The following is a 24,505-nucleotide window of genomic DNA, read 5'->3' on the forward strand; positions in this document are numbered from 1 at the left end:
CAGAAATAATCCCAGAGTGTGGGTGTTGCCCAGGATTTACTGGCTCAGGAAACTGAACAGACAAGGAGTAGATAGAGCTACAGGCAAAGCTGGACCTAAGGGTCAGACTGTGTCATCAGGATTCCACGGATACTTGCCTCATTCTCAGGCAGGCTCCTCCCAAGCGATGATGAGATGGCCCCCTGGCATCTCCATGTTGCATCCTAACAGCCTAGCAACCTCAAAGAAAGAGAGCTTATCTTTCTCAGGGGTCAGAGCAGAAGTCCCAGGGCTGATTCTTACTGGCTGTGATTGGCCCGGCGTGGGTCATGTGCTCACTCCTCAACCAATCACTGTGGACAGTGGTACCCACCTTGGTGTCTAAGGGACTGTGTTGAGGTAGGGAAGGAGGCTCCCAGGAGGAAAGTCAAGGCACTCTGGTTGAAGGAAAGGTTAATCAGTACTGGGCAAAAAATAACAGACATCCCCTGCGTACACGTTACTTATCTTCACTTATGCACGTGCTGTCTCCGCAGCTTACCCTCCACTCACAGAGGCAGGGACCCTGCCTGTGTACCCCCCCTGGCCTCTTTAACAACACCTAGCCCCTCGTGTTTATACAGCATTTCTCTGTTTCCAGATAGCTTTCACATATGTATGTTTTAAGTGTCAGAATTACCCTGTAACCACAGATAATTTGTGCAAGCCAGGAATGGATGTGCTGATCCCTTCTCCCTTGAGTATCCAGGTGGTGTCCAGGGCCACCAGAGCCCCCAGCCAGATGCTGCGACCTCCTGCTGCCACCTTGGCTTGCCCGAATTTGTTGTCAATGCATTATTTTCTGTGTGTGCTGTGACTTGTGACAGAGATTGAAAACATGGCCCTGTGGTTTATAAAGTGGCTGTCTCCATCCTCCGTCTTAATCGAGTCCTCACACTCTCCCGGGAGGCAGCGGAAACAGATGCTGTTAACCCAGTTTACAGATGGAGAAACTGACATGCAGAGGGAAAAGATGAGTCAGCCCAGGCCCTAACTGGAGAAAATGGCGTGATGGCGTAGCTTATGAGAAATACAAGAGAGCTAAGAGCCGCAGGTTGCTGTGCCTTCTGACAAGTCCAAGTTTTAAGAATGATACTGACAAAGGAGCCAGCCCTGTGGCTTTCTGAATTGAGTGGGGAGTAAGAGATCGTGAGAGTAACAGCGTCTCCTGAGATGAGCAGGGTGCTTATGCTGTCCTATACCTGATTTCATGTAATCCTTTGCACAGCTCTCAGAGGTGGGGGTATTTAGACCTATCTTATTGAAGAGGAAGCTGGGGCTCAGAGAGAGCAAGTAACCCGTCCAAGTCATACCGCTGGTCAGGGGCAGAGCTGAGATTCAAACCCAGGTCTTTCTGACTCTGAACTGCTTTGGTCTTGAGTCCTGGAGGTGGAAAGACCCCCTTGGTGTTCACGCCTGTCTCCATCCCTCTCTGCAGGTCTACATCATCCGTGTCACGTGGTCCAGCGGCTCCACGGAGGCCATTTACCGGCGCTACAGCAAATTCTTTGATCTCCAGGTAAGGATTTGGGGTCTCCGGTGAGCTGCAAGGTGGGGAAGAGTTTATTTGGACTTACTTTCCACTTTGACTTCACAGCCACAGTGTTCTTGTTTAAAATGATGTCTATGCACTCACCTCAGCAGCACATATACTAAAATTGGAATGATGTAGAGAAGATTAGCCTGGCCCCTGTGCAGGGGTGACACGCAAATTTGAGGAGCGTGTCTGGGGACACGCTGGGGACATAAGTAATGGGCTGTATTGCCTTATGCTTTGATATTCAGTATTTTCCAAATAAAGGCTCCTGTTGAGTGCTCCAGACGGAGGCTGACCTGGAGACCGTTTCTGTTGGCCTTGAAGTGCAGATCTTGAACTGGTGTAGTCGTGTTGAGTGCGTTCAGACCTCGTGGACCTGTTCTGATCTCAAGACAGACTCACGTCTGTTGCCTCACCTTGGCCTCCTCTTCCCATCAGCCTCCTTGCTCGGCTCCTAAAATGCCTGCCGTGCTCTCAGGGCACCGTGCTCGCCTTCTTCTCTCCTCCGAGGCCTTTGCATTAGCTCTTCCTCACCTGGAACACCTCCTGCCCCCTCCAGCCCCCTCGTGGTCTCATCCTCTGGGAAGCCTGGTCTGACTTCATTCCCTGGCCAGCGAAGGCCACCTCCTCTGCACCCCACAGCTCTGCATCCCTCTCTCCTGACTCTATTGAAGTTGTCTGCCTGTCCCCCTCTAAACTAGGACTCTCATGGGCAGGAACCACATCTTCATTATCCTCTCTTTCCTTCATGTTTTATTCAAGGACACTGTATGTATCCAGTGAATGTTTGGTGAATGAATGAATGAACAAACGAAGGAATGAACTATAACCCCCATGAGCGCCACCAGTCTCACAGGAAGCCTATGTGGACAGCTCTGTGTAAGCCCCTCCCCAGGAGGGTAAACGATCTCTAATCCATGGGTCAGCACCAAAGGCCAGCAACTCAAAGCAAGTGTGTCATGAAAAGTCACAGTGCCTGATATGATGTAACAAAGTTCTTTAGAAAACACAGACCTCAGGAGGAGATGGGAACTTGCCCGGCTTCCTGACTCCATGAGTGTTCCCTGCCACTTGGTGAGGGGCTCACATAGCTCACAGGCCAACGTAAGGCCTCATCGAGATGACTGTCTTCTTTCCCTCTGTGTACCAGTTAGGATCCTTTGGTTGCAAGGGACAGAAACCCAACTCAAACTGGCCTAAGTAGATGGGGGGATTTAGGGGGCTGGTGTGACAGAATGTCCTGGGAGAAGGAAACTGGCAGGCTTCAGGTGAAGCTTGATACAGGGTTCTCCTCTGTGTCCTCTCACCCAGCTTCTTCCTCTTGTTCTGAATTCCCAATGTCCTGATGTTGCTTTATCCTCAGATCCCACATGGTTGCACAATGCTCTGGGCTCACACTTAGCAGGAAAGAGTGAAAGGTCACTTTGCAGAAGTCCCAGCAAACACAGTGTTGTGTTTCATAGGCTCATCTCGAAGCCAGTCGGTATGGTTGAGGAATGTGATGGCCAGTGGGCTTATCCGGTCCCTGCTCTGCCTCTCAGTCAGGGAGGTGGGGACTGAGACCTGGAGAGAACAGCTGTGATCCGATGTAGAGAAGGCATTGTGGGGACATCAGGAGACAGCCCGGGTCCTCCACACACCAGCCTGTCTTTCTGCCTTCCATGTTCCCTCTGGAGGTGATATTAACCACCATCATCCTTGGTTGAACAGACCTAATCTGTTCCTAAAAATGTCAAAGAGAGAATTTTCAGAGCCTGTGCGCCAATATTTTAAAAGGGGGAGGGGAGATAATAATGTGCCCCTAACCTGTTTCCCCAGTATCACCAAACAATCTACATTATAAATTGCCAAGTCATTGCATACTGGACAGAAGTTGACACCAGTTACCTAATTACTTAATATGTAATGAACTCATAAGTGACGTTTTGTGTTCACTATGCAACAAACCAAACAGTATCATATACAAATGATATTTTTCTTCTGGTCCGCAGCAAACATGTACCAAATGTCAGTACCCAAAGAGGCTCTATGTTAAAGATGTTAAGATACCATCTAAAAGGGACTTGGCAGGAGCAGACACGGGCATGGGCGGGGGAAGGGCTGACCCTGGAGGAAAGGCAGGAAAGACGATAGCAGTAATGCCCAACACCTCCGAAAGTGGTCCTGCGTGAGAAAGACAGATCCATACCCCCTTGCTCAGATGCAAGAGTGATTGATGTGATCCATTTCGGCAGGTCTTTAGAGCGTGGGTGTCGGGTAGATACTTTGCAAGTCGCTAGACTGATTTTTCATGCACCGAGGGTCCATGTTACAGGGGCAGCAGTGCTACCTATATTTTTGCTTTCAGAGGCCTCTTGCCTGCCTGATGCTTCCAAGAAGGAACAGAGGGGGCAGAGATGAGTGACATGGGTGATTGCTAGCCTAGGGCTTATTGGCACCCACAGAGCAGACACCCACTCAGCTAGCTTAGGCAGAGAGAAGTGGGGGTGGACTGATGAGAGGAGGCCAGTGTGCCCCCACGGAAACCAGAGCCGGGAGTACAGCCGGCCTCACAGGGGCCCAGAACCAGCGACAGAATGACCCACTGGAAGCCTGGCAGCTCCCGGGCCGTGTGTCCCGTGGCCACAAGCTCTCCCATCGAAACTGCTCCCTTTCCCGCCAGCCCCTCTGGACCAGCTTCTTCCGCCAAACAGCACCTTCAGTCCCCAAGTTGAAGTGCCCTTCCCTGGGTCAAGGCACTGGAGTTGGTGGGTTCGGCTCCAGTCTCTGGGAGAGAGCATCTGAGTGTCAGCCTCCTGGGTCAGAGTCCACCCCCCCGAGCCTGCTAGCTGTGGCCAGAGGGGTGGGGCGGGTGGGACAGCATCATCTAGAGGAGGAGATTCAATGAGAAGAGGGTGGGGAAGAGGCCCTGGTGGCGCAGACAGAAATGCTCGCTGCCCTTTGGCAGCCTACGGGCCAGGCGGTGTGTGGGGAACTTGACTGTGTTACCGAGTTCCCTATTCCAGCCTCGCCCGGGGCTTCAGACCTTGACTTCTGGGGTTAGGCAAACCTGGGTTCATTCACATCTCAGCTTTGCCTTTTCAGGTCTCAGCTCAGTGTCACCGCTGTACGTTTCTGAGCCTCAGTTTCCCCATCCACACACTGTATTAAGAATGAAAGCACTTTGCTCACATCTGCCGTGACAGTTCAGTCAGTTGTGCTTTGCTCGGTAAGCGTTATCTGTCATCTGCTGTCGCTCTGCTCACATGGGATTTGCCCAAGGTGACATTGTTTGGGAACGTTTTCGAGCCAGGGTTGGATCACAAGGCATCCTGGTCTGAAGCCTGCATTCCCTCCACTCTCCTGTTCAAACTCAACTTTCTTATTTCTACCAGAACTTAAAAGTGAGGTTTCCTCCCCTCCAACCCCAGCATAATTAGTAAGAATTGGAGGTTTGCTGCAACATAAATAGCTGCCTTAGAGTCTCCTCCCGTAACAAAGTCTTCTAAAGACGGGGCTTAAGCCAGCTTTAAAGAGTCCCAGATGGGCAACTGGAGTGGGAGAGTCCTGGAATTCCAGAGGGTCCTGCTGTCCTGGAAATGGCCTGCCCTGCCCCCGAGCCCCGCACCTGAGAGAGGGAAGCTGGAAGAAGGGGCTGATCCCAAGGACCAGGCAAGGAGGCCGGCCCGCATGGGGCTGCGACACCCTGAAGTTGGATGGTTTCATGATTCCTCCCTCCCTGTCTGGCGAGTAGCCTGGGCTTTTGCAGCAGTAACTTGGCCGAGAGCATGGGGAGGGTCAAGCTTTCGTGGAGGAGCAGCTCGGCCAGTGTGGCGTAATGGAAACAGCAGGCGACTCAGTCAGGAGACTTGGGGCCCAGCCACCTGTTCTGTGTGGCCACGGGCACACCCCTTAACCTCTCTGTGCCTGATGGTGATTTCTTCATCAGTAGCATGGGGCTGATGCTAGGGAAACAGCCTGCATTCCTGAGGTACTGCCTGCTCAGCATCAGGATGTAGTGACTCATTTAATCCTCATGTCAAGCCTATCAACTGATACAGATGAAGAAACCCAGGCTCAGAAAGGTTAAGTCATTTGCCCGAGGTCACACAGCCGATGACCATTAGAACTCGGCTTTGAAGCTGGGCGGGCAATACCGGGGTCCACAGTCTTGGTCACTCTGCTCTTACCAGTGGCTACTTCACGAGGCTCCTTTGGAGTTAAAAGTGATGATGTGTGTCCGGAAGAGGCAAATCCATAGAGACAGAAAGCAGATTAGTGGTTGCCGGGAGCTGGGGGGAGGGAGAAAGGAGGAGAGACTGTTAATGGGAACTGGGTGTCTTTTTAGGGTGATGAAAATGTTCTGGAATTAGATAGTGGTCATGGTTGCACAACCTTGGGAATATTCTAAAACCCACTGCATTGAACACTTTAAAAGGGTGCATTTTATGGTATGTGAAGTATATCTCAATTTCTTTTTGTAAAAAAGTGATGATGTGTGTGAGAGCAGTTTCTGGGCTGTCGAGCCCTGAGCTAGTGTCAGCTGTTGGGATTATTGATAGGCGTGGGTTGCTGCTAGGAATTGGCATGAAGATTAGAGCAGGCGGTGATGCCAGTTTAATAGAGTGGTTAAGACGCTGGGCTTTTATCCAAATGCTGCCACTTCCTGGCCATGAGACCTTGTTTTAGTCAGAAGTGTTTTAGTTGCAGATGACAGAAACCCAGTCCATATGGATTATTCAAAAATTACATTGATTAGCTAAATGGAACTGAGAAGACTAAGGGTACTTGGCTTCAGGTATGGCTGGATCTAGGTGCCACAGGGTGAACCAGGACCTGCCTTTCTCCACTTCTTGGTCTCCTCTGTGTCCAGGCAGGGTGTTGTCTGGTATGGTGGCAGCCACAGCTCCCAGCTGTATCCAGCGGTCAGCTCAGTGACTTCAGGGAAAAAGAGAACACCCCAACGGTTTCAGCACAAGTCTCATTGGTTCCTCTTGGGTAATGGCCAGGCCAGTCAGGGCCAGCCCAGGAACTGGAGTAGAATCAGCATCAATCCATGCTGACTAATAGAGGAGTAGAAGATTCCCCAGAGGAGATCAGAGACCTGCTGCCAAAGAAGGGAAAATAACCTGTAGATGACAAAAAAGTAAATGTCCCCTCTGGTGGGGGCAGGACACTCAGGCAGAGGAAACAGTCTGCAGAGAGGCCGCTGGGGTAGAAGAAAGGAGCATGACTCAGGCTCCTACATGGGAAAAGAAACTCACAGTCAACCAGCAAGAAAGTCCCCTTTCTGACAGATCACCTTCTGATATGATTTCCCAACTCCCTTGTCTTAGGAAAGCTGGACTCTGATAGTCATGCCTACCACTACTGGTTAACATCTGGCAACGTGTCTCACTCACGTGAGGGCGCAGGCGGTAGAGCCCTGGGCTTGGAGTGGGAAGACCTGGTGTCAGGTCCCAGCCCTCTGTCTGACTGGCTGTGTGGCCTTGGGCAGGGCCCTCAGCCTCTCTGAACCTCTCTTTCTGCCCTCATCTGGGCACACTCTGGAGAGTCTATCAGAGTGTAACAGAGGGAGCTGGCCTCCAAACAGGGCACTGGGTGGGGACAGGAATGCCTGGAGAGCTGAGGGCAGCGCCTAGCGGAAATGTGGTTGGTTGAGTGACGTCATAACAATATCGGCAACTGTTTACTACAAGGCACTAGATGTCCATATATACGCCATCTCATGTAGTCCTCACTTAGAGGCCTGAAGTCAGTGTTGTGTCCACGTCACAGATGGGGGAAGGGAAGCTCAGAGAGGCAGAGTCACGTGCCTAAAGAGGAGCATGGCTGGACTCAGGCCCAGGTGTGGTTGAGTCTGAAGCCTGTGCTCCTGCCTCCCGAAGGTCCAGGATTGCCTTCGAATCTGTCTGCTCTTAGAGTTCTGTCCTCTGAAGGCCCGTTCGGTACCTCCCTGTGAGATGCAGGCATAGTCTATCCTGCAGAGGACTGCTCTGAGCAGAGCACGAGCCCTGCACAGACACGCCTCGGATGTGTGACGGGTACCCTTTACCCTGTGCCATGTGACCTTTGCCCTCTGAGTTTTCCCACTAGTTCATTGCATCCCCCAGGCCGAGGGTCATGGTCATCCCTGGAGCCAGGTCTTCCCTCACAGAGGGCACAGTGAAATGTTTGCAAGTGTTCAAAGAGTGTCCTCTGTGCCAGCCAGGGAACTCAGGCAGGGCTTGCTTCCTGGAGGAGGTGACATCTGAGCAGGGTCTTGATAATGAGTAAGGAGTTGCCCCACTGACAGGATGGGGGAGGGCATCCCACACAGAGGAAACCATGTGTGCAAAGGTGCAGAAGTGTGAGAGAGCAGGACTGTGAGCTGGGCATCTTGCAGAATTCCGACAGCGGGGGTGGCGCCAGGGGGATGCACAGAGCCAGCTGGCTCACCCTGCCCGGCAGGGAGTTCTCGAGAGAAGCACCAATGACATGTGTCCTGGAAGCAGGAACACGCCATGCTTAGGGGACTGCTTCCAGGCACGGGGGCTTTCCGGGGGATCCGTTTCCCAAATGCAGCACATCACAGAGCTGAAGGCAAGCCGGAGGCGGCATCTTGATCCGTGCCTTTGTTTTTCCCCAGAGAAGGGAACCGGAGATGGGAGAGGCTGTCCCAGGTCACACAGCAAACATCGTTTGTTTCCAGTTTCTGTTGAGATAGAACTGACCTGTCCCCCTTCTGAGAGTTTTGTAGCCCCAGATGCACTTAATGAGCTTTGGGGACTGTCTGCCCAGAAGCCCCCAGGCTCCACCGCAGAAGCCAAGGGGAAGGGAGTGTTTTTCTCCCGTCTTTTCTGGGAGCAGGTGTAGGAGGGGCAGGGCTGAGGTTCTCGCTCCCTAGGCGAGCCTTGCCCAGCTGGGAAGACATCCCAGCGAGCTCCTAGTCAACACCTGGCCTAGGATTCCACCAACCATCTATACCCAGATACTGCCTTTGCTGAACCCTGAGACACACTCTTTCCCAAGACATTGTCTTCTGAAATTGGGGTGTGCCTCCCACATGTTTTATATGCTTAATGGAATATTTGTTCCCTTCCATCTGAAAAGCCGTTGCCATATTGATGGTATAGAGCTGAGAAAATACGGTAGCTGCCTTTTCTTCATACAGCACAGTCATCCCTTGGTATCCCTGGGGGAATTGGCTCCAGCACCACTCCCTTCATGCCCCTCGCCCAACAGATACCAAAATCTGACGATGCTCAGGTCCCTCGTGTTAAATGGCCTAGCATTTGCTTATATCATCCTCCCGTATACTTTAAATCATCTCTAGATTACTTATAATACCTAATACGATGTAAATGCTATGTAAATACAAGGTAAATGCTATGTAAATTGTTGCCAGCCATGGTAGAATCAAGTTTTGCTTTTTTGGAACTTTCTGGAAGTTCCCCCCCCCCCGAATATTTTCGATCTGCCATTGGTTGAATCTGCAGATATGGAACCCAAGGATATGGAGGGACCAACTGCAATTCTTAATTTGGAAAACAGAAAGAGGCAAGGTGTGTTGGTCAATTGCGTCTAAGGTCCAATGCAGGTTCTGTTGCCGCCACCTGGAACATAATTTCTCCTCTCCTAGACAATGGCTGACCAAACCAGTTAACCACTTTTTCATTCATTTGTTCATCCATTGATTCATTCATTCTTTGCATAAATATATCCCAAGTGCCTACCACGTACCAGTGAGGGGGGCGGGGCAGGACACAGGGCAGCCTAGTAAGGGGGTCGGGCTGAGAACATGCTGCCCTGACTGGGAGGGACAGCAAGGAGGAAAGAAGTGGACGGACAAGGAGGGGCGGCAGGCTCCAAGGGGCATGTCCAGGGGCATGCCGACATTTAGACAAAGCAGCTCATCGAGGGGACAGAGTCCCCAAAGACAGCCAACCACATGCTGTAGAGCAGGCCCAGCTATGTTGTAGCGTCCTGCTCTGAGAACCACGCGACTCCCCGCCAGCCTGCAGGTGCCCACGATGGTCACCCCGGCCCTTCTGCACTGCGTGCTCTTGCTCTTCTGGGACGCGAGGCCTTTGTCATAGTGAGGGAGTAAACCCCTCCCAAGTCCAGTCTGCCGCTAACACAAACCACGTGTGGACCTCCACGCCAGCCTCCACGGTATTTTCCTTGGACAGCCTGTCTCCTCTCCCTCCACCACAAGCTGTGTCTTAAAAACTGCTGATGGAGTGTTCTCTCGTTCCCCTTGTGATGTGGCAGCTTGACGTGGCTCCCCCTCCCTTCCTACCCCCCAAGACTGACTCACTTTCCTCCTCAATTTTCAGTCCCCTGCACCCTCAGCCCAACTTCCTTTTATTATCTGGGGGGAGGGGTGTGGACTTTCCAGTTTCCAAGGATACCGTCTGCAGTTGGACTTTGCCCGGCATGCCTCTGGTCCTGCCGCTGCAGACATCCCGGGTCTGGGGGGTCCCTACAGAGGGTCTGGAATGCCACCCATGTCTGTTTCAAAGCCTGTGAGTGCCAAGTGTGACAGTTCCCTGGATAGAAGCAGCCTGTGGCCTGTGAACCCAGACACACTAAGACCAAAAACAAAACAGCTCGCAGGCCTCTGATCACCTGTCCTCGCGAATAGTAGTCATACAGATTGCAGTTACCGTTGACGGGAGGATAAAATGAAATAAAGCTAGATACGGCTAAAAGAGGAGAATGAGTCCAGCCCTGTGCCACTAGTCACGTGAGGCTATTTCAATGTAAATTTAAGTTAATTAAAATTAAATAAAATTAAAACGTCAGCTTCTCAGTCGCGGGAGCCACATTTCAAGTGCTCAGTAGCTAGCCCTCCAAGGGCTGGTGGCTGCCATAAGGAACAGCAGAGATATAGAACATCTCCATCATCGTAGAAAGTTCTATTGGAAAGCCCAGCTCTGGCCACTGAGGAGACCTGGGTAGTCGGAGGAATTTTACCAACCTTAAAACACAGCCTCATTGTGGAATATTATTCAGCCTTAAAAAGGAAGGAAATTCCAGCACATATTATGAAACGGATGAACCTTGAAGACATTATTCTGAGTGAAAGAAGCCATACACGAAGGACAGATACTTCTATGCAGTGCCAAGCATAGTCAGATTTATAGAGATAGAAAGTAGGATGGTGGTTGCCAAGGGCTGGAGGAGAGGAATGGGGAGTTAGTGTTTAATGGATATAGAGTTTCAGTGTGGGATGATGTAGAGGTTCTGGAGATGGAGGGTGGTGATGGTTGCACAACAGTGTACTTAATGCCGCTAAATTATACACTTAAAATAGTTGAAATGATCGATTTTATGTTATGTGTACTCAACACAAAAACACACACACAGTCTCAGTAAATAATGAACATTTTTCCCAAATAATTCTCAGAATAACATTCATTGCAGGCAGAGTGCAAGGAGGGGGCATTTCTTGTTGAGCACCCAGTGCATCCCCACTTAACAGTTCACATACAACATCATTTACACAACCCCCCTGCCCGGCAGACTGTGTCTGTCATTCTGCAGGTAGTGAATCAGACTCATCAGGCGAGGTCTCTCGCCAAGGACACACAGCTGGCCTGAGGAATCATTAGGATTAAACCCCAGGGCTGTCTGGTCCCCAGGGATAATGTCTGTGGTTAGAGTTTGCAACATTAAACCCAGGTCCGCTGCCTCAAATTTAATAACACTTGGGGAGACACTTCAGCTCTTTGAGCTCCACTTATTTGGATAGAAGCAACTGAGGACACAGGGTGGGAGAGTAACTCTCTAAGACAGAGCTGTGAAGACCACAGGGAAATACCGTGCTGGGCAGGGCTTCTTAAGCCAGTGTGTGCACATTCAGATAGGGGCTAAGCAGGAACCTGGGAGAACGCATATAAGTGGGGTACAGTGGACAGATTACCTTTAAAAAAAAATAGTTCCCCTGAATGGTGTTCCAACACTGTCTTCACAAATAAAATTGAGAAGGAAAAAAAAAGATAGTGTTAGGTCAAACCTATAAATCTCTAAAAAGATGCTGCAGCTAAGATTGATTAATCACCCTGCCTTTAAAAAAGAAGCACGCTGTTTGCCTGTGCATGGAATATGAAACTTACCTGGTCTCAGGCTGATTTTTCATGTTCATGTGACACTCCGAAGCTGCCTAAGAGAGTGATCTCAGGGGAAAAGAATGGGATTTAGATTAAGATACCTGAACTGGCTGGACCACCACTTAGCTGTGTGACCTCAAACAGTTCATCGTGTCCTGCTCCCCAGTTTCTCCATCTGTGACATGGGGGTTGTCCATTGCTTTCACAGGATTATTATGAAGGACAGATAAAATCATACGTCTGAAAAGGATTAACTGTAAACAGTCAAACCAGTTAGTAGTGGTTACTAATTATTATTTAATATTAGTAATGTGAATATTATTAATCGGAGGTACTCAGCAAACATCTGAAGCTGCCCCCACTCCCAAATTTCACTCAGATGCGTTCATTGGTCTAGCCAGTTTTTATTGAGTGCCTACTATGTGCCAGCATTGAAAAGCTCCTGGATTCAAAAAGGGAAGCCTCCCTTTCCAGCAAGGCCCACTGTGGCCTCACCAGCTGCTGAATGATGTTGAACCAAGCATTTTCCCATCACCGCACAGCACAGAATAGGGGCCAGTTGGAAATCACAAATAAAACCACAGCCTCATGGGCAGCCCTTTAGGGTTGCCAGCCAAGCTGAGTCTGACCCTCCTACGCAGGGGTGTCACATAAAACAGTGCTAAGGAGGCAGGGAGCTCCAGCCTGGATAAATGGCCCTGTTTCCTGAGCGCTGGGGAGCAATCCTTTTTAATTGCCTTAGTAGCATCTCAGAGGCGGGTGAGGCAATGGCAGAGAAGCTGTGGGCTTCTGTCTCTGGCCCTGCCCCTTGCTGGCTGCAGGCCCATGGCAGATTTCTTCACTCCTCTGGACTTCAGTTCCCTGGATAATAATGTCCACCTTGAATGGGGTATTCTGCAGATTTCGTGAGAGGATATGTCTAAAGAATCTAACCTGTGCTTGGCATGTAAACTTGTTTCTCTTCTCTCCCACTTCAGGTCTCTCCTCCCTCCCCCTACACTATAGCTGTGCTTACTTCTCCAGGCTATTCGAAGCTGCTTTTATGCTATCAGAGGGATACATCTTTTTTTTTTAATTGAAGTATAGCTGATTTACAATGTTATGTTAGTTTTAGGTGTATAACATAGTGATTCAGTATTTTTGTAGATTGTACTCCACTATAGGTTATTACAAGGTAATGGCTATAATTCCCTGTGCTGTACAATATATCCTCATTACTTATCTATTTTATACATAGTAGTTACTATCTGTTAATCCTATACCCCTAATTTGTCCCTCCTGCCTTCCCTTTCGCCTTTGGTAGCTACAAGTTTGTTTTCTATGTCTGTGAGTCTGTTTCTGTTTTGCATAAACATTCATTTGTATTATTTTTTAGATTCCACATATAAGTGATACCATATAGTATTTGTCTTTCTATGACTTATTTCACTAAGCATAATATTCTCTAGGTGCATCCGTGTTGCTGCAGATGGCAGAATTTCATTCTTTATGGCTAATATTCCATTGTATGTATGTATGTGTGTGTGTATATGTCTATGTGTATACACACACACACACACACACACACACACACACACACAGCCCACATCTTTGTTTTTTTTCCTCTCGTGAATTTGTTTTTGTTGCTTCTTAATCCAGTTGTCTATTGATGGACATTTAGGTTGCTTCCATGTCTTCGCTATTGTAAATAGTGCTGCTATGAACGTTGGGGTGCACGTATCTTCTTCAGTATATACCCAGGAGTGGGATTGCTGGATCATATGGTAGTTCTATTTTTAGATTCTTGAGGAACCTCCATACTGTTCTCCATAGTGGCTGCATCAATTTACTTTCCCACCAACAGTGCACAAGGGTTCCCTTTTCTCCACATCCAGAGGGACACATCTTGAGTGCCAGAGTGACTTTCTCCTTGAGGTAAAATGATGGGCCACATTCAGCCATCACTTCAGGAGGCTCAGGACTCCCTTTTCTTCTGCTTGAATCCTGGGCCCATATACTAATCAGGATGGGTTACGATATGCTGCTATGACAACTAGCCTCACTGTACACAGGGTTTATTTCTCACTAGGGCTACATGTCCATCAGAGGTTGTTGGGGGCTCTGGACCCTTGCTGGCAGAGAAGCAACACTCTGGAGCATGGCCATCACGTGGCAGATGGAAATGAAGAGTGGTGAAACAAGCACCAGTCCTAAGTCTTCCACCCCAAAGTGAGCCACGTCTCTCCTGCTCACAGTTAATTGGCCACGTCCCACTTCAAGGGGGTGGGGATGTACAAATCTACCAAGCGCTCAGGAGAAGAACCAGAAATCTGGTGACAGCATTTATGACCACACAGCCCAGCTTTAATCTGTAAAGCCATGTTGGCAGTTGGTATCATTATGGCCAACTAAGGATGAGGCCCGAGGTATGTCACTTCCCCCGACCGCAAGTAGCAGATCCTGGTGGCTTTGTATATCCAGTCAGATACTTCACATTTATTCCTTAAAATGTCAGAGAGGCATTTAACATTATCAGAAAACATGAAAGGTTTTCGTTTTGGGTGCCCCATACCTGTGCTTCCTCTAGCCTCACAGCAAGCCTGCACCTACCTCTCTAGATGCTTCCTACACCACCCTGCAATGACCATTCTACTTTTCAGTCTCTCTCTAGACACTGAATCTTTTCATCGCTGCACCCCATGTGCCTGACACAGAGCCAGGCATGGAGCTGAGCCAGCCTGGGGAATTCTTAGTGAGGCAGGGGCGTGTCATGATCTCGCAGGTAATGATTAATTGAGTTTCCATAGTTTGTTCCTGAACACAGCCTGGCAGTTCTTAGGAAACAGGATGACCTGCCGTCTGTGGAATTCTGGGGGCTCTGGGGCTGTTGTTCATGCTTCAGGTCCTGTGGCTGGAGCGCCCGGGGGAACTGAGAATGGTCTCTCCCAGCTCTGAGCCTTCACTAGTCTGGCAGCTGTGGACCTAGAGGATTGTTTGCATGGATATCCTAGGTCCAGTTGACACTGCCTTCCCCATTAGTTTGGAAAGCTGAACAAAGTGAACTTTTAGATATCGAATCACACAGTTCACATAATTCCTTTAAAATGTCAGAGATGCATTTATCAGGTTTTTTGGTTATTCTCCCCATTTAGATGCAGATGTTGGACAAATTTCCCATGGAAGGAGGACAGAAGGACCCCAAACAGCGGATCATTCCCTTTCTTCCAGGTAAGTGAGACACATGCTCTCAGATGGGGCCTCTGGGCTCCCAACACAGCTCTCAGATCTCTCCCCTCCTCCTCCTTGAGGCATTGTCCCAGTGACCAGACCTTAGTCATTTGTTGAAATCAGTGCCTAAGGATATGGGCTTTGGAGTTAGATGCTATGCTATTTACCAGCTGCTTGACCTTAGGCAAGACACTTCACTTCTGGGATCCTCGGTTTCTCCCATCTCTAAAATGAGAATAATTCAAGGTCATACAGTTTGTGTAGTGAGTGGCATCTATTATAATGGCTACTGTATTTGTTTTCTTTCTTTCTTTCTTTTTAATTGGGGTACAGTTGTTTTACAATGTTGTGTTAGTTTCTACCATACAACAAAGTGGAGTTCCCTGTGCTATATAGCAGGTTATTAGTTATCTAGTTTATACATATTAGTGCATATTTGTCAATCCCAATCTCCCAGTTCATCCCAGCCACCCCCCACCCCCTGTATTTGTTTTCTGTCGTGCATAACAAATTACCACCCAGTTAGCAGCTTAAAAGGATACCCATTTACTATCTCACAGCTCTGTTGGTCGGAAGTCCAGGCAGGCTCAGCTGGGTTCTCTGTTTAGGGTCTTAAAAGACCAAAGTCAAGATCTTGGCTGGACTGGGCACTTACCTGGAGGTTCTGGGGAAGAGTCTACTTCCAACCTCATTCAGGCTGTGGACAGAATTCAGCTCATTGCAGCTCTAGAACCCAGATACCTGTTTCCTTCCTGGCTGTCTGTTGGGAACCCCCTCAGCTTCCAGAGGCTACCTGTATTCCTCATCCATCTTCAATCTGGCAACAGGGCACTGAATCTCTCTCCCGTGCTTGGAATCTCTGACTTCCCCTCCTGCCACCAGCTGGAGAAAGCTGTCTGCTTTTAAAGGCTCATGTGATTACCTTGTACCCACTTGGCTAATCCAGGATAATCTCCCTCTCTTGAAATGAACTGAGGCATATCATATAACATGGTGTGAGATTCCATTGTATTCACAGGCTCTGAGATTAAGGTGGGACATCTTTGGGGGGCCATTTAAGAAATTCTGCCTGCCTGCATACCTGCCTGAGTGGGCCAAGCACCTTCTGAGTGTCAGGCACTGTGGGGGAGTTAATGCAACCATGGCTGGTCCCTGCTCTCAAGACATTCAGTGTCCCCTTCCCCCCAAAAAAAATTCTTACCAAAGGAATAATGTCAAGGCTTCAACTCAAAAAACTGGGTTACCCAAACCAATGTTATAGCTTCAACTAATAATAGCTACCATTTATTAGATCTCTGTTGTGGGCCAGTCACTGGGCTAAGTGCTTTACATTCATTAGCTTGTTTAATCCTTAGAACAATCCTGAAGGGCAGCCATTACTATGCCCATTTCACAGATGAGGAAATTGAGGCTCCAAGAAATTATCATCACTTGCATAAATGACAGAGCTGGGATTCAGTCACAGGTATGGCAGGCTCAGAATTCATGCCCAAAGTCAGACAGCCCAGGTTCAAATCCCAGTGCCCCTAATCATCTACTCTGTTCCCTTGGGTAAATTACTTAAGCACATGGAGTTTCATTTCTACATTTGCACATTGGAGATCATAGTTGTTCTTAAATGATAGAGTTGTTAGGAGGATTAGGTAAGTGCCTGGTATGTAACTAGCAGCAATTAAGCACTTCCTAGTATCTTTATGTACAGGTAATCGGCAAATTGGCAATCACCCTAAATTACAAACATTTAGAGCTGGCCAGCCCTTTAAATCTTTTTCGTAATGCAGACAAGGGGGCAGGCACTGAGATGGATCACCCAGGGGCCCATTCTCCCCTCCCCCACTGCAGGATTCTGCAATCAGCACATCGTGTCATCATTGAGTGAGTTTAGAGACAGGGTAGATGTATTTGCCAGGCCCCCATTTACCGGAAGATCATTGGCCTAAAAAAACCTCATGTTTTTAGTTCTTCCACGGGGAGAGAACACTGGAATTTTTTTCCTTATTGGAGGAAAGCCGGTATGCCAGCTGCAGTAGCCACATCTCAGCACCTGAAGCATGTGCTTTGGAGTTCAACAGGCCCAGTCCTGTGACCTCCAGCATACGACATCTCCCCCCCACCTTTGAGCCTCAGTTTCTCATGTGTAACATGGGACAGTGACCCCCTGCTTCACAAGCTTCTCTCCCTGGCACATGGAAGGTTCTCAGTAAAGGCAGAAACAGGGTCCTGGGACATTCCTTTGGAATTTTGGGGCCTTTCATGTCTTGGAGTCCTACTTAAATGATCAATCTGGAGATTTAAGTTGAAATGGGCTCTAAATGTATATTTTTCTTCAAGAAAAAAAAGGAAAGCAGTGAGTTATAACTCTTTGCTGGTGAAAGGCAAAACCAGCTGTGGAAAAACTTCCCAGGACAGGGAAGAACTTGAGCCGACCCTCTCCCCAGCCCCTGAAAGCTTTCGTGGTTACGTAATCCTTTTCCACCCACGAATTCATGAAAATGCTGTTCTCAGGGACTTGGCTGCGTTGTCCCTGCTCAGGACACCCACTTGTAGCTTGGAGAGGCCCCGTTGGGCCCTAAGACCCCTGGAGCATCCCTTCCCAGCCCACCTCTTAGCTTTTCCTTGAGGCTGAGACCAAGGGCAGGGACGGGTGGGAGAAACGTCCCCTCTCCTAGGGGTCAGTTTTCTGCCAAGACTGCCACGTCAGCAGAACAAAAGCGAGTTTCATGTTAGCACAAAGGCCGGGAGGGGGGCGGGTGCGGGGAGAGCAGCCCTGTGCAATTTTCCATCCCAGCAAGAGCTGGGGAAGCCAACTTGGCAAAGGATGCGGCTTGAAAAATAAGAATTACAGTTTGGCCTTCCTCCACTATGGAAAACAAAAGCCTGCTCGTTCCCACCAAAGGCTGTTCTCTCCTCTGATCACCCTTCCCATTCCAGGAAGGCTGGCCTGAGGGGAGGGCTGGGTGCGGGCTCGCTAGCCCTCCTTCTCCGTGACTCACACAGAAGCTTCACGGCAAGCAGCAGATCCGCATTTCACCTGGAGGCACCGGCCAGGGGGACGCTGGCCGCTCTGTTCTGCCCCACAGCCCAGGGCCTGAGCGGTAACTCCACTCCGCTGTGCTGTGGATAAATGATGAATTAGCCTGTCAGAGGCAGGTCTTAAGAAACCAAGTTAGGGGTTGAGGACAGGAGTGGTGCTCTTCCTTGTAGAATATAAGGCAGTATCATGTAACCTATTTTTTAAACAAAGTAATTACCCTTTTTTAAGCACCTAGGGAGGGCCAAGCCCTGTACTGGTGTATCACGGAGATGACGACTAAGAGATAGGGGCTGCTCTCCCATTTTACAGATGAGGAGACTGAGGCTCTGCCAGGTAAATGCATTTCCCAAGGCAGCACAGGAAGGAATAGACCCCCTGGGATTGGCTTGGGGCCTCACTGACCCTGTGGAGCCTGTGGCCTCCCCGGCACGTGCTACTCCTGCCGAGGGGACTTCCTGTCCCCACTGCTGGCAGGGCACCTGACATGTGCCCAGAGACTCACTGAGGCCACACAGGAAGAGGAGTGACATTATTGTGCCACACCCCCAGGAGACGTTGAAGGCGCCTGAGTTCTTTTTTTGTTTGTTTTTTAACATCTTTATTGGAGTATAATTGCTTTACAATGGTGTGTTAGTTTCTGCTTTATAACAAAGTGAATCAATTATACATATACATATGCTCCCATATCTCTTCCCTCTTGCGTCTCCCTCCCTCCCACCCTCCCTATCCCACCCCTCTAGGTGATCACAAACCACCAAGCTGATCTCCCTGTGCTATGCGGCTGCTTCCCACTAGCTATCTATTTTACGTTTGGTAGTGTATATATGTCCATGCCACTCTCACTTTGTCCCAGCTTACCCTTCCCCCTCCCCATATCCTCAAGTCCATTCTCTAGTAGGTCTGTGTCTTTATTCCCATGCCTGAGTTCTTGGTCCTCTCCCAGCCCCTGCAGGCCGGGCCTCGGGCAAATTCTCTTGGGCCGTGGTGGCTCTGAGGTTGCCCTGTGCCAGGGCGGTGCTAGCACCATGCCCTTTGTAAATTTTTCGAGTCAGGTCACAGCCTTCTCAGTAAGAGACCTGTAGACCCCTCTCTCCACCCTTCTTCTGATTTTATAGAAGGGGAAATTATACCAAAGTGGGACCAAAATGTTTTTGGTAGGCACCAAAATGTTGTTGGTAGGCACCCCTTCTCCCATTTTGAGAAATAGATTAGAGGGCAGGAAGCGTTTGCTATGTAGGATTTCTCTTCACAGGCACACACTTCTTATTTTTCCTGAAGGTTCAGGATTCTCCTAGGAATTCTCATCTTCAAGTGGTCCCACCCATGAGGGTGGTGATTATTACTCCCACCCAGGGAAGGACTGCCCCACCCAGAATGTCAGCAGGGGCCCTCCCTGTTGGAAAGCACTAGTGCCAGGAAGGCAGGCCCCCAGGGCCTGTGCACAGAGGGCTCACACAGAGCCTGCACCTAGGGAGTGAATGAGGAAATATCATCGGCTCTGGGGAGGCCAGGTTGTAAACTCCTTCCCACTTTGCTGCATAATTTGCTTTTTTTGTTTTAAATGACATGAACATTTTCTGATTCCCAAAGCAATCAATATTTATAGTAGGCACTTTGCAGAAAGTATAAAGAAGAACACAAAAGGGCTTTGTCTTCTACCATCGGAGACAAGCACTATGAACCCTGTGAAGCATTTTATTCTAGATTTTTTTCTCTTCTGACAAGTGTGGTGTATCAGAAATTTGACTCACTCATCAGAATTAAACCCATCACCATTATAAAGAAAGGAGATCCTTGTTATTAAGGAATATAAGGAATATGTATTTCATCTCATTGTGGGTTCTTTTCTAATTAAATGGAAATGAACAAAAAAAGGATTTCTATTAGGTTGACCATATCTACTTCATTTCCTGATTGTGCCTTTTTGCCCAAGAGCACGTTATCAGATTATTTTAAATGTGATCTTAACCATATGGTCTTTTTGGGTACAAATCTCCCTGACCACCTTGCATTGCAAATCTTTAAAAGTCAATAGGCTGTTTCCCATCATCCCTTTCGATTCTGTCCTATGATGAAAACTCTTTATGGGCCTTTCCTACCGTCTTGTCCCTGCTCACCCAAGGTTGACCCATGGAGACAGCAGTCTCACCAGCACCATCTCAGATGAGTGGTTAACCTCTCCTCACCCTGCCAGCCTCGTAACCCAAATTCTTCTCCAGGACCTACCTCCTTGGACCAGAAGTAGGTGAAGTTCTTAGTAGGTCTCCATGCTCTGCAGTCTGGAGAGCTGTGGTCTCCCTGTGCATTCCTTTTTGACCCCTAGAGACCTCCTGGTCGCCCCGCATGAGCGTGGCAGGGGGACTTGTCTCCATCCCCCACCTCTGTCGCTCCTTGATGTCTTATTTCTGATTTTCCAGCCCCTGCCTCTGTGACAGATCCAGAATGGTGTGGCCATGCTGTCTGGATCCTCAGTGCACGAGCTTGGCCACCATCTCCCCATGAGAGGACCTCCTTTAAGACTCTCGGGAACCCGCTGATTTGCTTGAAACAAACCTCACCCATAATGTTTCAGCATCTTGGATATTTCCTGAGACCCTCAGTGGCATCATTTATATACTTGTCTTTGCCTGTGACCCATGTCCTCTGCCCATACGTCACACTGGAGGTTCTGGTACCACACCCCAGGGCTCAGATGTCACCCAGCAAGTAGTGAATGGGCTGTTAGTATTCGGTGTGGTAGGAGGGCTTGGAGCCCTCTGTTACAAACACTTATTGGCGAAGGAATTGAAGGGATTTGTCGTCCTGGCAGGTGGAATCCACCTTCATGCATTGATCAGACGTGAGTGCCACGTGGCGGGGCAAAAAGTTGACTAAAGCCGAGTCAGTCCCTATTTGGGCGGAGCCCCATGACTAGTAGGAAGGAAGAAGACATGTAAATCGACAATGTGATGTGTACAATCAGAGACAGGAACTCTTTTTGTTTTTTTTTTTAATTTTATTGAAGTATAGTTGATTTACAATGTTGTGTTAATTTCTGCTGTACAGCAAAGTGATTCAGTTCTACATATATATATTCTTTTTCATATTCTTTTCCGTTATGGTTTATCACAGGATATCGAATGTAGTTCCCTGTGCTATGTAATAGGACCCTATTGTTTATCCATCCTATATATACTAGTTTGCCTCTGCTAATCCTAAACTCCCAATATTTACCGCCCCCCCCCCACCCTTGGCAACCGCAAGTCTGTTCTGAAAGAGATAGGAACTCTTAACCCATTTGAAGTGTGTAAGAGTTTCCCAGCAGGGGTAGTGGGTGGGGAAGGTATTCCAGGCAGAGGGAAAGGCACAGAATTAGGAGAGAGCATGGAGTATTGGGAAAACATCAGACTAGAGCGGAAGGTATACAAAGAAATAGGAGGGAGGGGGACTGAGCTGTTGGGTGAGGGCATATCTGAGTGTTCGCTGAACTGCTCACCGCATCTGATAATCTTAAGGTTGGACAGGGGACCTCCGATCATCAGGTCTTCCTTCCTTGGTTTGATTTCAGCCTCCCTTATCTCACCAAAACTTACCCACTGAGCCCCACTCCCTCAAGCCCTTGCACTAGAGCTGTGAACAGGGAGGGCTTTGGAGGACCAAGCATGGGGTCATCCAGGCCCTGTGGATGTCCGGCAGCCAGGAATTTAGGTACCACTCAGGCCTACCAGAGGCGGCCACATCCTCATTCTCCCAGGTTGCTGAGAGCTTGTCAATGCTCCCTTACAACGCTGTATGCGCTCTCATCTCCTGCAGGCAAAATTCTCTTCCGACGGAGCCACATTCGGGACGTGGCCGTCAAACGCTTGATACCAATCGATGAATACTGTAAGGTAAGTCTGAGAAATGCCAACACTTCCCTGTGTCTCGTGTCTTCCCCGTGGGTAGTTTTGGGGTTTTTTTGTTTGTTTGTTTTTTTCTTTTCCTTTTCTGATTACAGGATGCCCATTGTGAAAGATCTGTATGGGTGAAAAAAATATAAAGAAATTAGAAAAACCAATCACCCATGATCCTTCAACTCAGAGGCAACAATTATGAAGGTTTTTACATATTTCCTTTCTCTCCTTTCTCTCTGCATGCATTTCTTTATGGTATTGAGATCATCCCATATGTGTTATTTTTGTTGCTCTTTCTCTTTTCTCTCATATTAAAAGAATTTCCCCATGCTATTAAAAAAAACTTCTTGAACCTGCTTTTAATGGTTGCATAGTATTCCATTGTGCATGAATGTTCTAGAAGTTATTCGGCCAACCCCTGTTGGACAGTGCAGCTGGCTTCCAATCCCTTAAATGTTCTCAACCACAAGGGGCCTCCCTGCCTTTTGGTTATGTTTTGTTTGATTTGAGGCTGAGATCAAGAAAGAAGCATATTTTTCTTTTGTTTAGCTTCCCTACTCTTTAGTATTTATTCCTCTAACTTAAAATCACTAGCAGTTTGATTGGAGAAGGGTAGGAATAGAAAAAATGCCTTAACAATGGAGCAGTGAATGCTTTCTCCCCCTAAGATCAGGAGCAAAAGCAAAGTATATTTGCTCTCTCCACCTCTGATCTACATTTTACTGGAGATTCTAGCTGGTGTAAGCAGGCAAGAAAAAGGAATAAAAGGCACACAGATTAGAAGGGACTGCCTTGATTCACAGATGACCTGACTCTACTGTAGAAAAGCATGAGGAGTCCACAAAAAAACCTGCTAGAACTTATAAATGAGCTTCGTGAGATTACAGGATTCAAGACAAATATTAAAAAATCAATTGTATTTCTATCTACTAGTAGGGAACAACCCAAAAATGAAATTAAGAAAATAATTCCACTCACAATAGCATCAAAAAGAATAAAATAATTAGGAATAAATTTAATAAAAGAAGTACAAAGTTTATACACTGAAACTACAAAACATGGTTGAGGGACGTTAAAGAAACTCTAAATGAATGGAGAGACATTCCATACTCATGGATTAGGAGACTCAATAGTGTTAAATTGGCAATTCACCCCCAGTTGACACAGAGTCAATGCAATCTCTGCCAAAATCTTAGTAGGCTTTTTCGTAGAAATGAACGAGCTGATCCTAAAGTGTATGGGCTCAGAATAGCCAAAACAATTTGGAAAAAGAACAAAATTAGAGAACAAAATTGTACTACCCATTTTCCAAACTTCTTCTGAAGCTACAGTAATCAAGACTGTAGTACTGGTGTAGCACTTCCCTGGTGGTGCAGTGGTTAAGAATCCACCTGCCAGGGGCTTCCCTGGTGGCGCAGTGGTTGAGAATCTGCTTGCTAATGCAGGGGACACGGGTTCGAGCCCTGGTCTGGGAGGATCCCACATGCCGCGGAGCAACTAGGCCCGTGAGCCACAACTACTGAGCCTGCGCATCTGGAGCCTGTGCTCCGCAACAAGAGAGGCCGCGATAGTGAGAGGCTCGCGCACCGCGATGAAGAGTGGCCCCCGCTTGCCACAACTAGAGAAAACCCTCGCACAGAAACGAAGACCCAACACAGCAAAAATAAATTAATTAATTAATAAACTCCTACCCCCAACATCTTCTTTAAAAAAAAAAAAGAATCCACCTGCCAATGCAGGGGACATGGGTTAGATTCCTGGTCGGGAAGATCCCACATGCCGCAGAGCAACTAAACGCATGTGCCACAACTACTGAGCCTGCGAGCCACAACTGCTGAGCCCACGTGCCACAACTACTGAAGCCTGCGCACCTAGAGCCCATGCTCCGCGCAAGAGAAGCCACCGCAATAAGAAGCCTGTGCACCGCAACAAAGAGTATCCCCCCTCACTGCAACTAGAGAAAGCCCGTGCACAGCAATGAAGACCTGACACAGACAAAAATAAATAAGTAAATTATTTATTTATTTATTGGGGGGAGAAAGAAAAGACTGTGGTACTGGTGTAAGGATAGGCAGATGGACCACTGGAAGAGAACTGAGAGTCTAGAAGTAAACTCTTCAGATTTATACTCAACTGATTTTCAACAAAGGTGCCAAGAAATTCAATGGGAAAGGGTAGTCTTTTTAACAAATGATGGGATCATGGGATATCCATATGCCAAAAAATAAAGAATAAATTTTTAAAATTGGACTGTGACCTCACACCATGCATAAAAAATCAGCTCAACTCAAAATAGATCATAGACCTAAATATAAAAGCTAAAACTATAAAACTTCTAGAAGAAAACATAAAAGAATCTTCATGACCTTGGTTTAGGCAAAGAGTCTTAGATATAACACCAAAAGAGAAAAATTGATATGTTCGACTTCAATAAGCTTACACATTTCTGTGCTTCAAAAGATGTCATGAAGAAAATGAAGACATGCCACAGATTAGGAGAAAATATTTGTAAGTCATATATCTGAGAAAGGACTTGTGTTGAGACTATATAAACAACTCTTACAACTCAAAAATAGAAAGACAACCCCAGTTTAAAAATAGACAAAAGAGGGCTTCCCTGGTGGCGCAGTGGTTGAGAGTCCGCCTGCCGATGCAGGGGACACGGGTTCATGCCCCGGTCCGGGAAGATCCCACATGCCGCGGAGCAGCTGGGCCCGTGAGCCGTGGCCTCTGAGCCTGCGCGTCCGGAGCCTGTGCTCCGCAA

The 24,505-nt window shown here is 48.1% G+C and overlaps 1 protein-coding gene and 1 pseudogene across 5 annotated transcripts in view; both read left to right on the forward strand.

Moving 5' to 3' along the window:
- The window catches only part of SH3PXD2B (SH3 and PX domains 2B), a 118,511-nt gene that overhangs the window by 30,470 nt on the left and 63,536 nt on the right, over positions 1-24,505 (forward strand). For 4 of the 5 annotated variants that reach the window (XM_067732850.1, XM_067732851.1, XM_067732849.1 and 1 more), the window contains exons 2-4: positions 1,457-1,537; positions 14,760-14,835; positions 21,662-21,738. In XM_067732850.1, coding sequence (XP_067588951.1) covers positions 1,457-1,537; positions 14,760-14,835; positions 21,662-21,738 — 234 coding nt within the window. Of the gene's footprint in view, positions 1-1,456; positions 1,538-2,317; positions 2,660-14,759; positions 14,836-21,661; positions 21,739-24,505 lie in introns of all 5 variants that reach the window. The other variant, XM_067732848.1, reaches the window with a different exon arrangement.
- Positions 1,647-1,746, forward strand: LOC137222850 (U6 spliceosomal RNA; annotated as a pseudogene).

This window comes from Pseudorca crassidens, chromosome 3 (genome assembly GCF_039906515.1).
Source record: "Pseudorca crassidens isolate mPseCra1 chromosome 3, mPseCra1.hap1, whole genome shotgun sequence".
Taxonomy (NCBI): Eukaryota; Metazoa; Chordata; class Mammalia; order Artiodactyla; family Delphinidae; genus Pseudorca; species Pseudorca crassidens.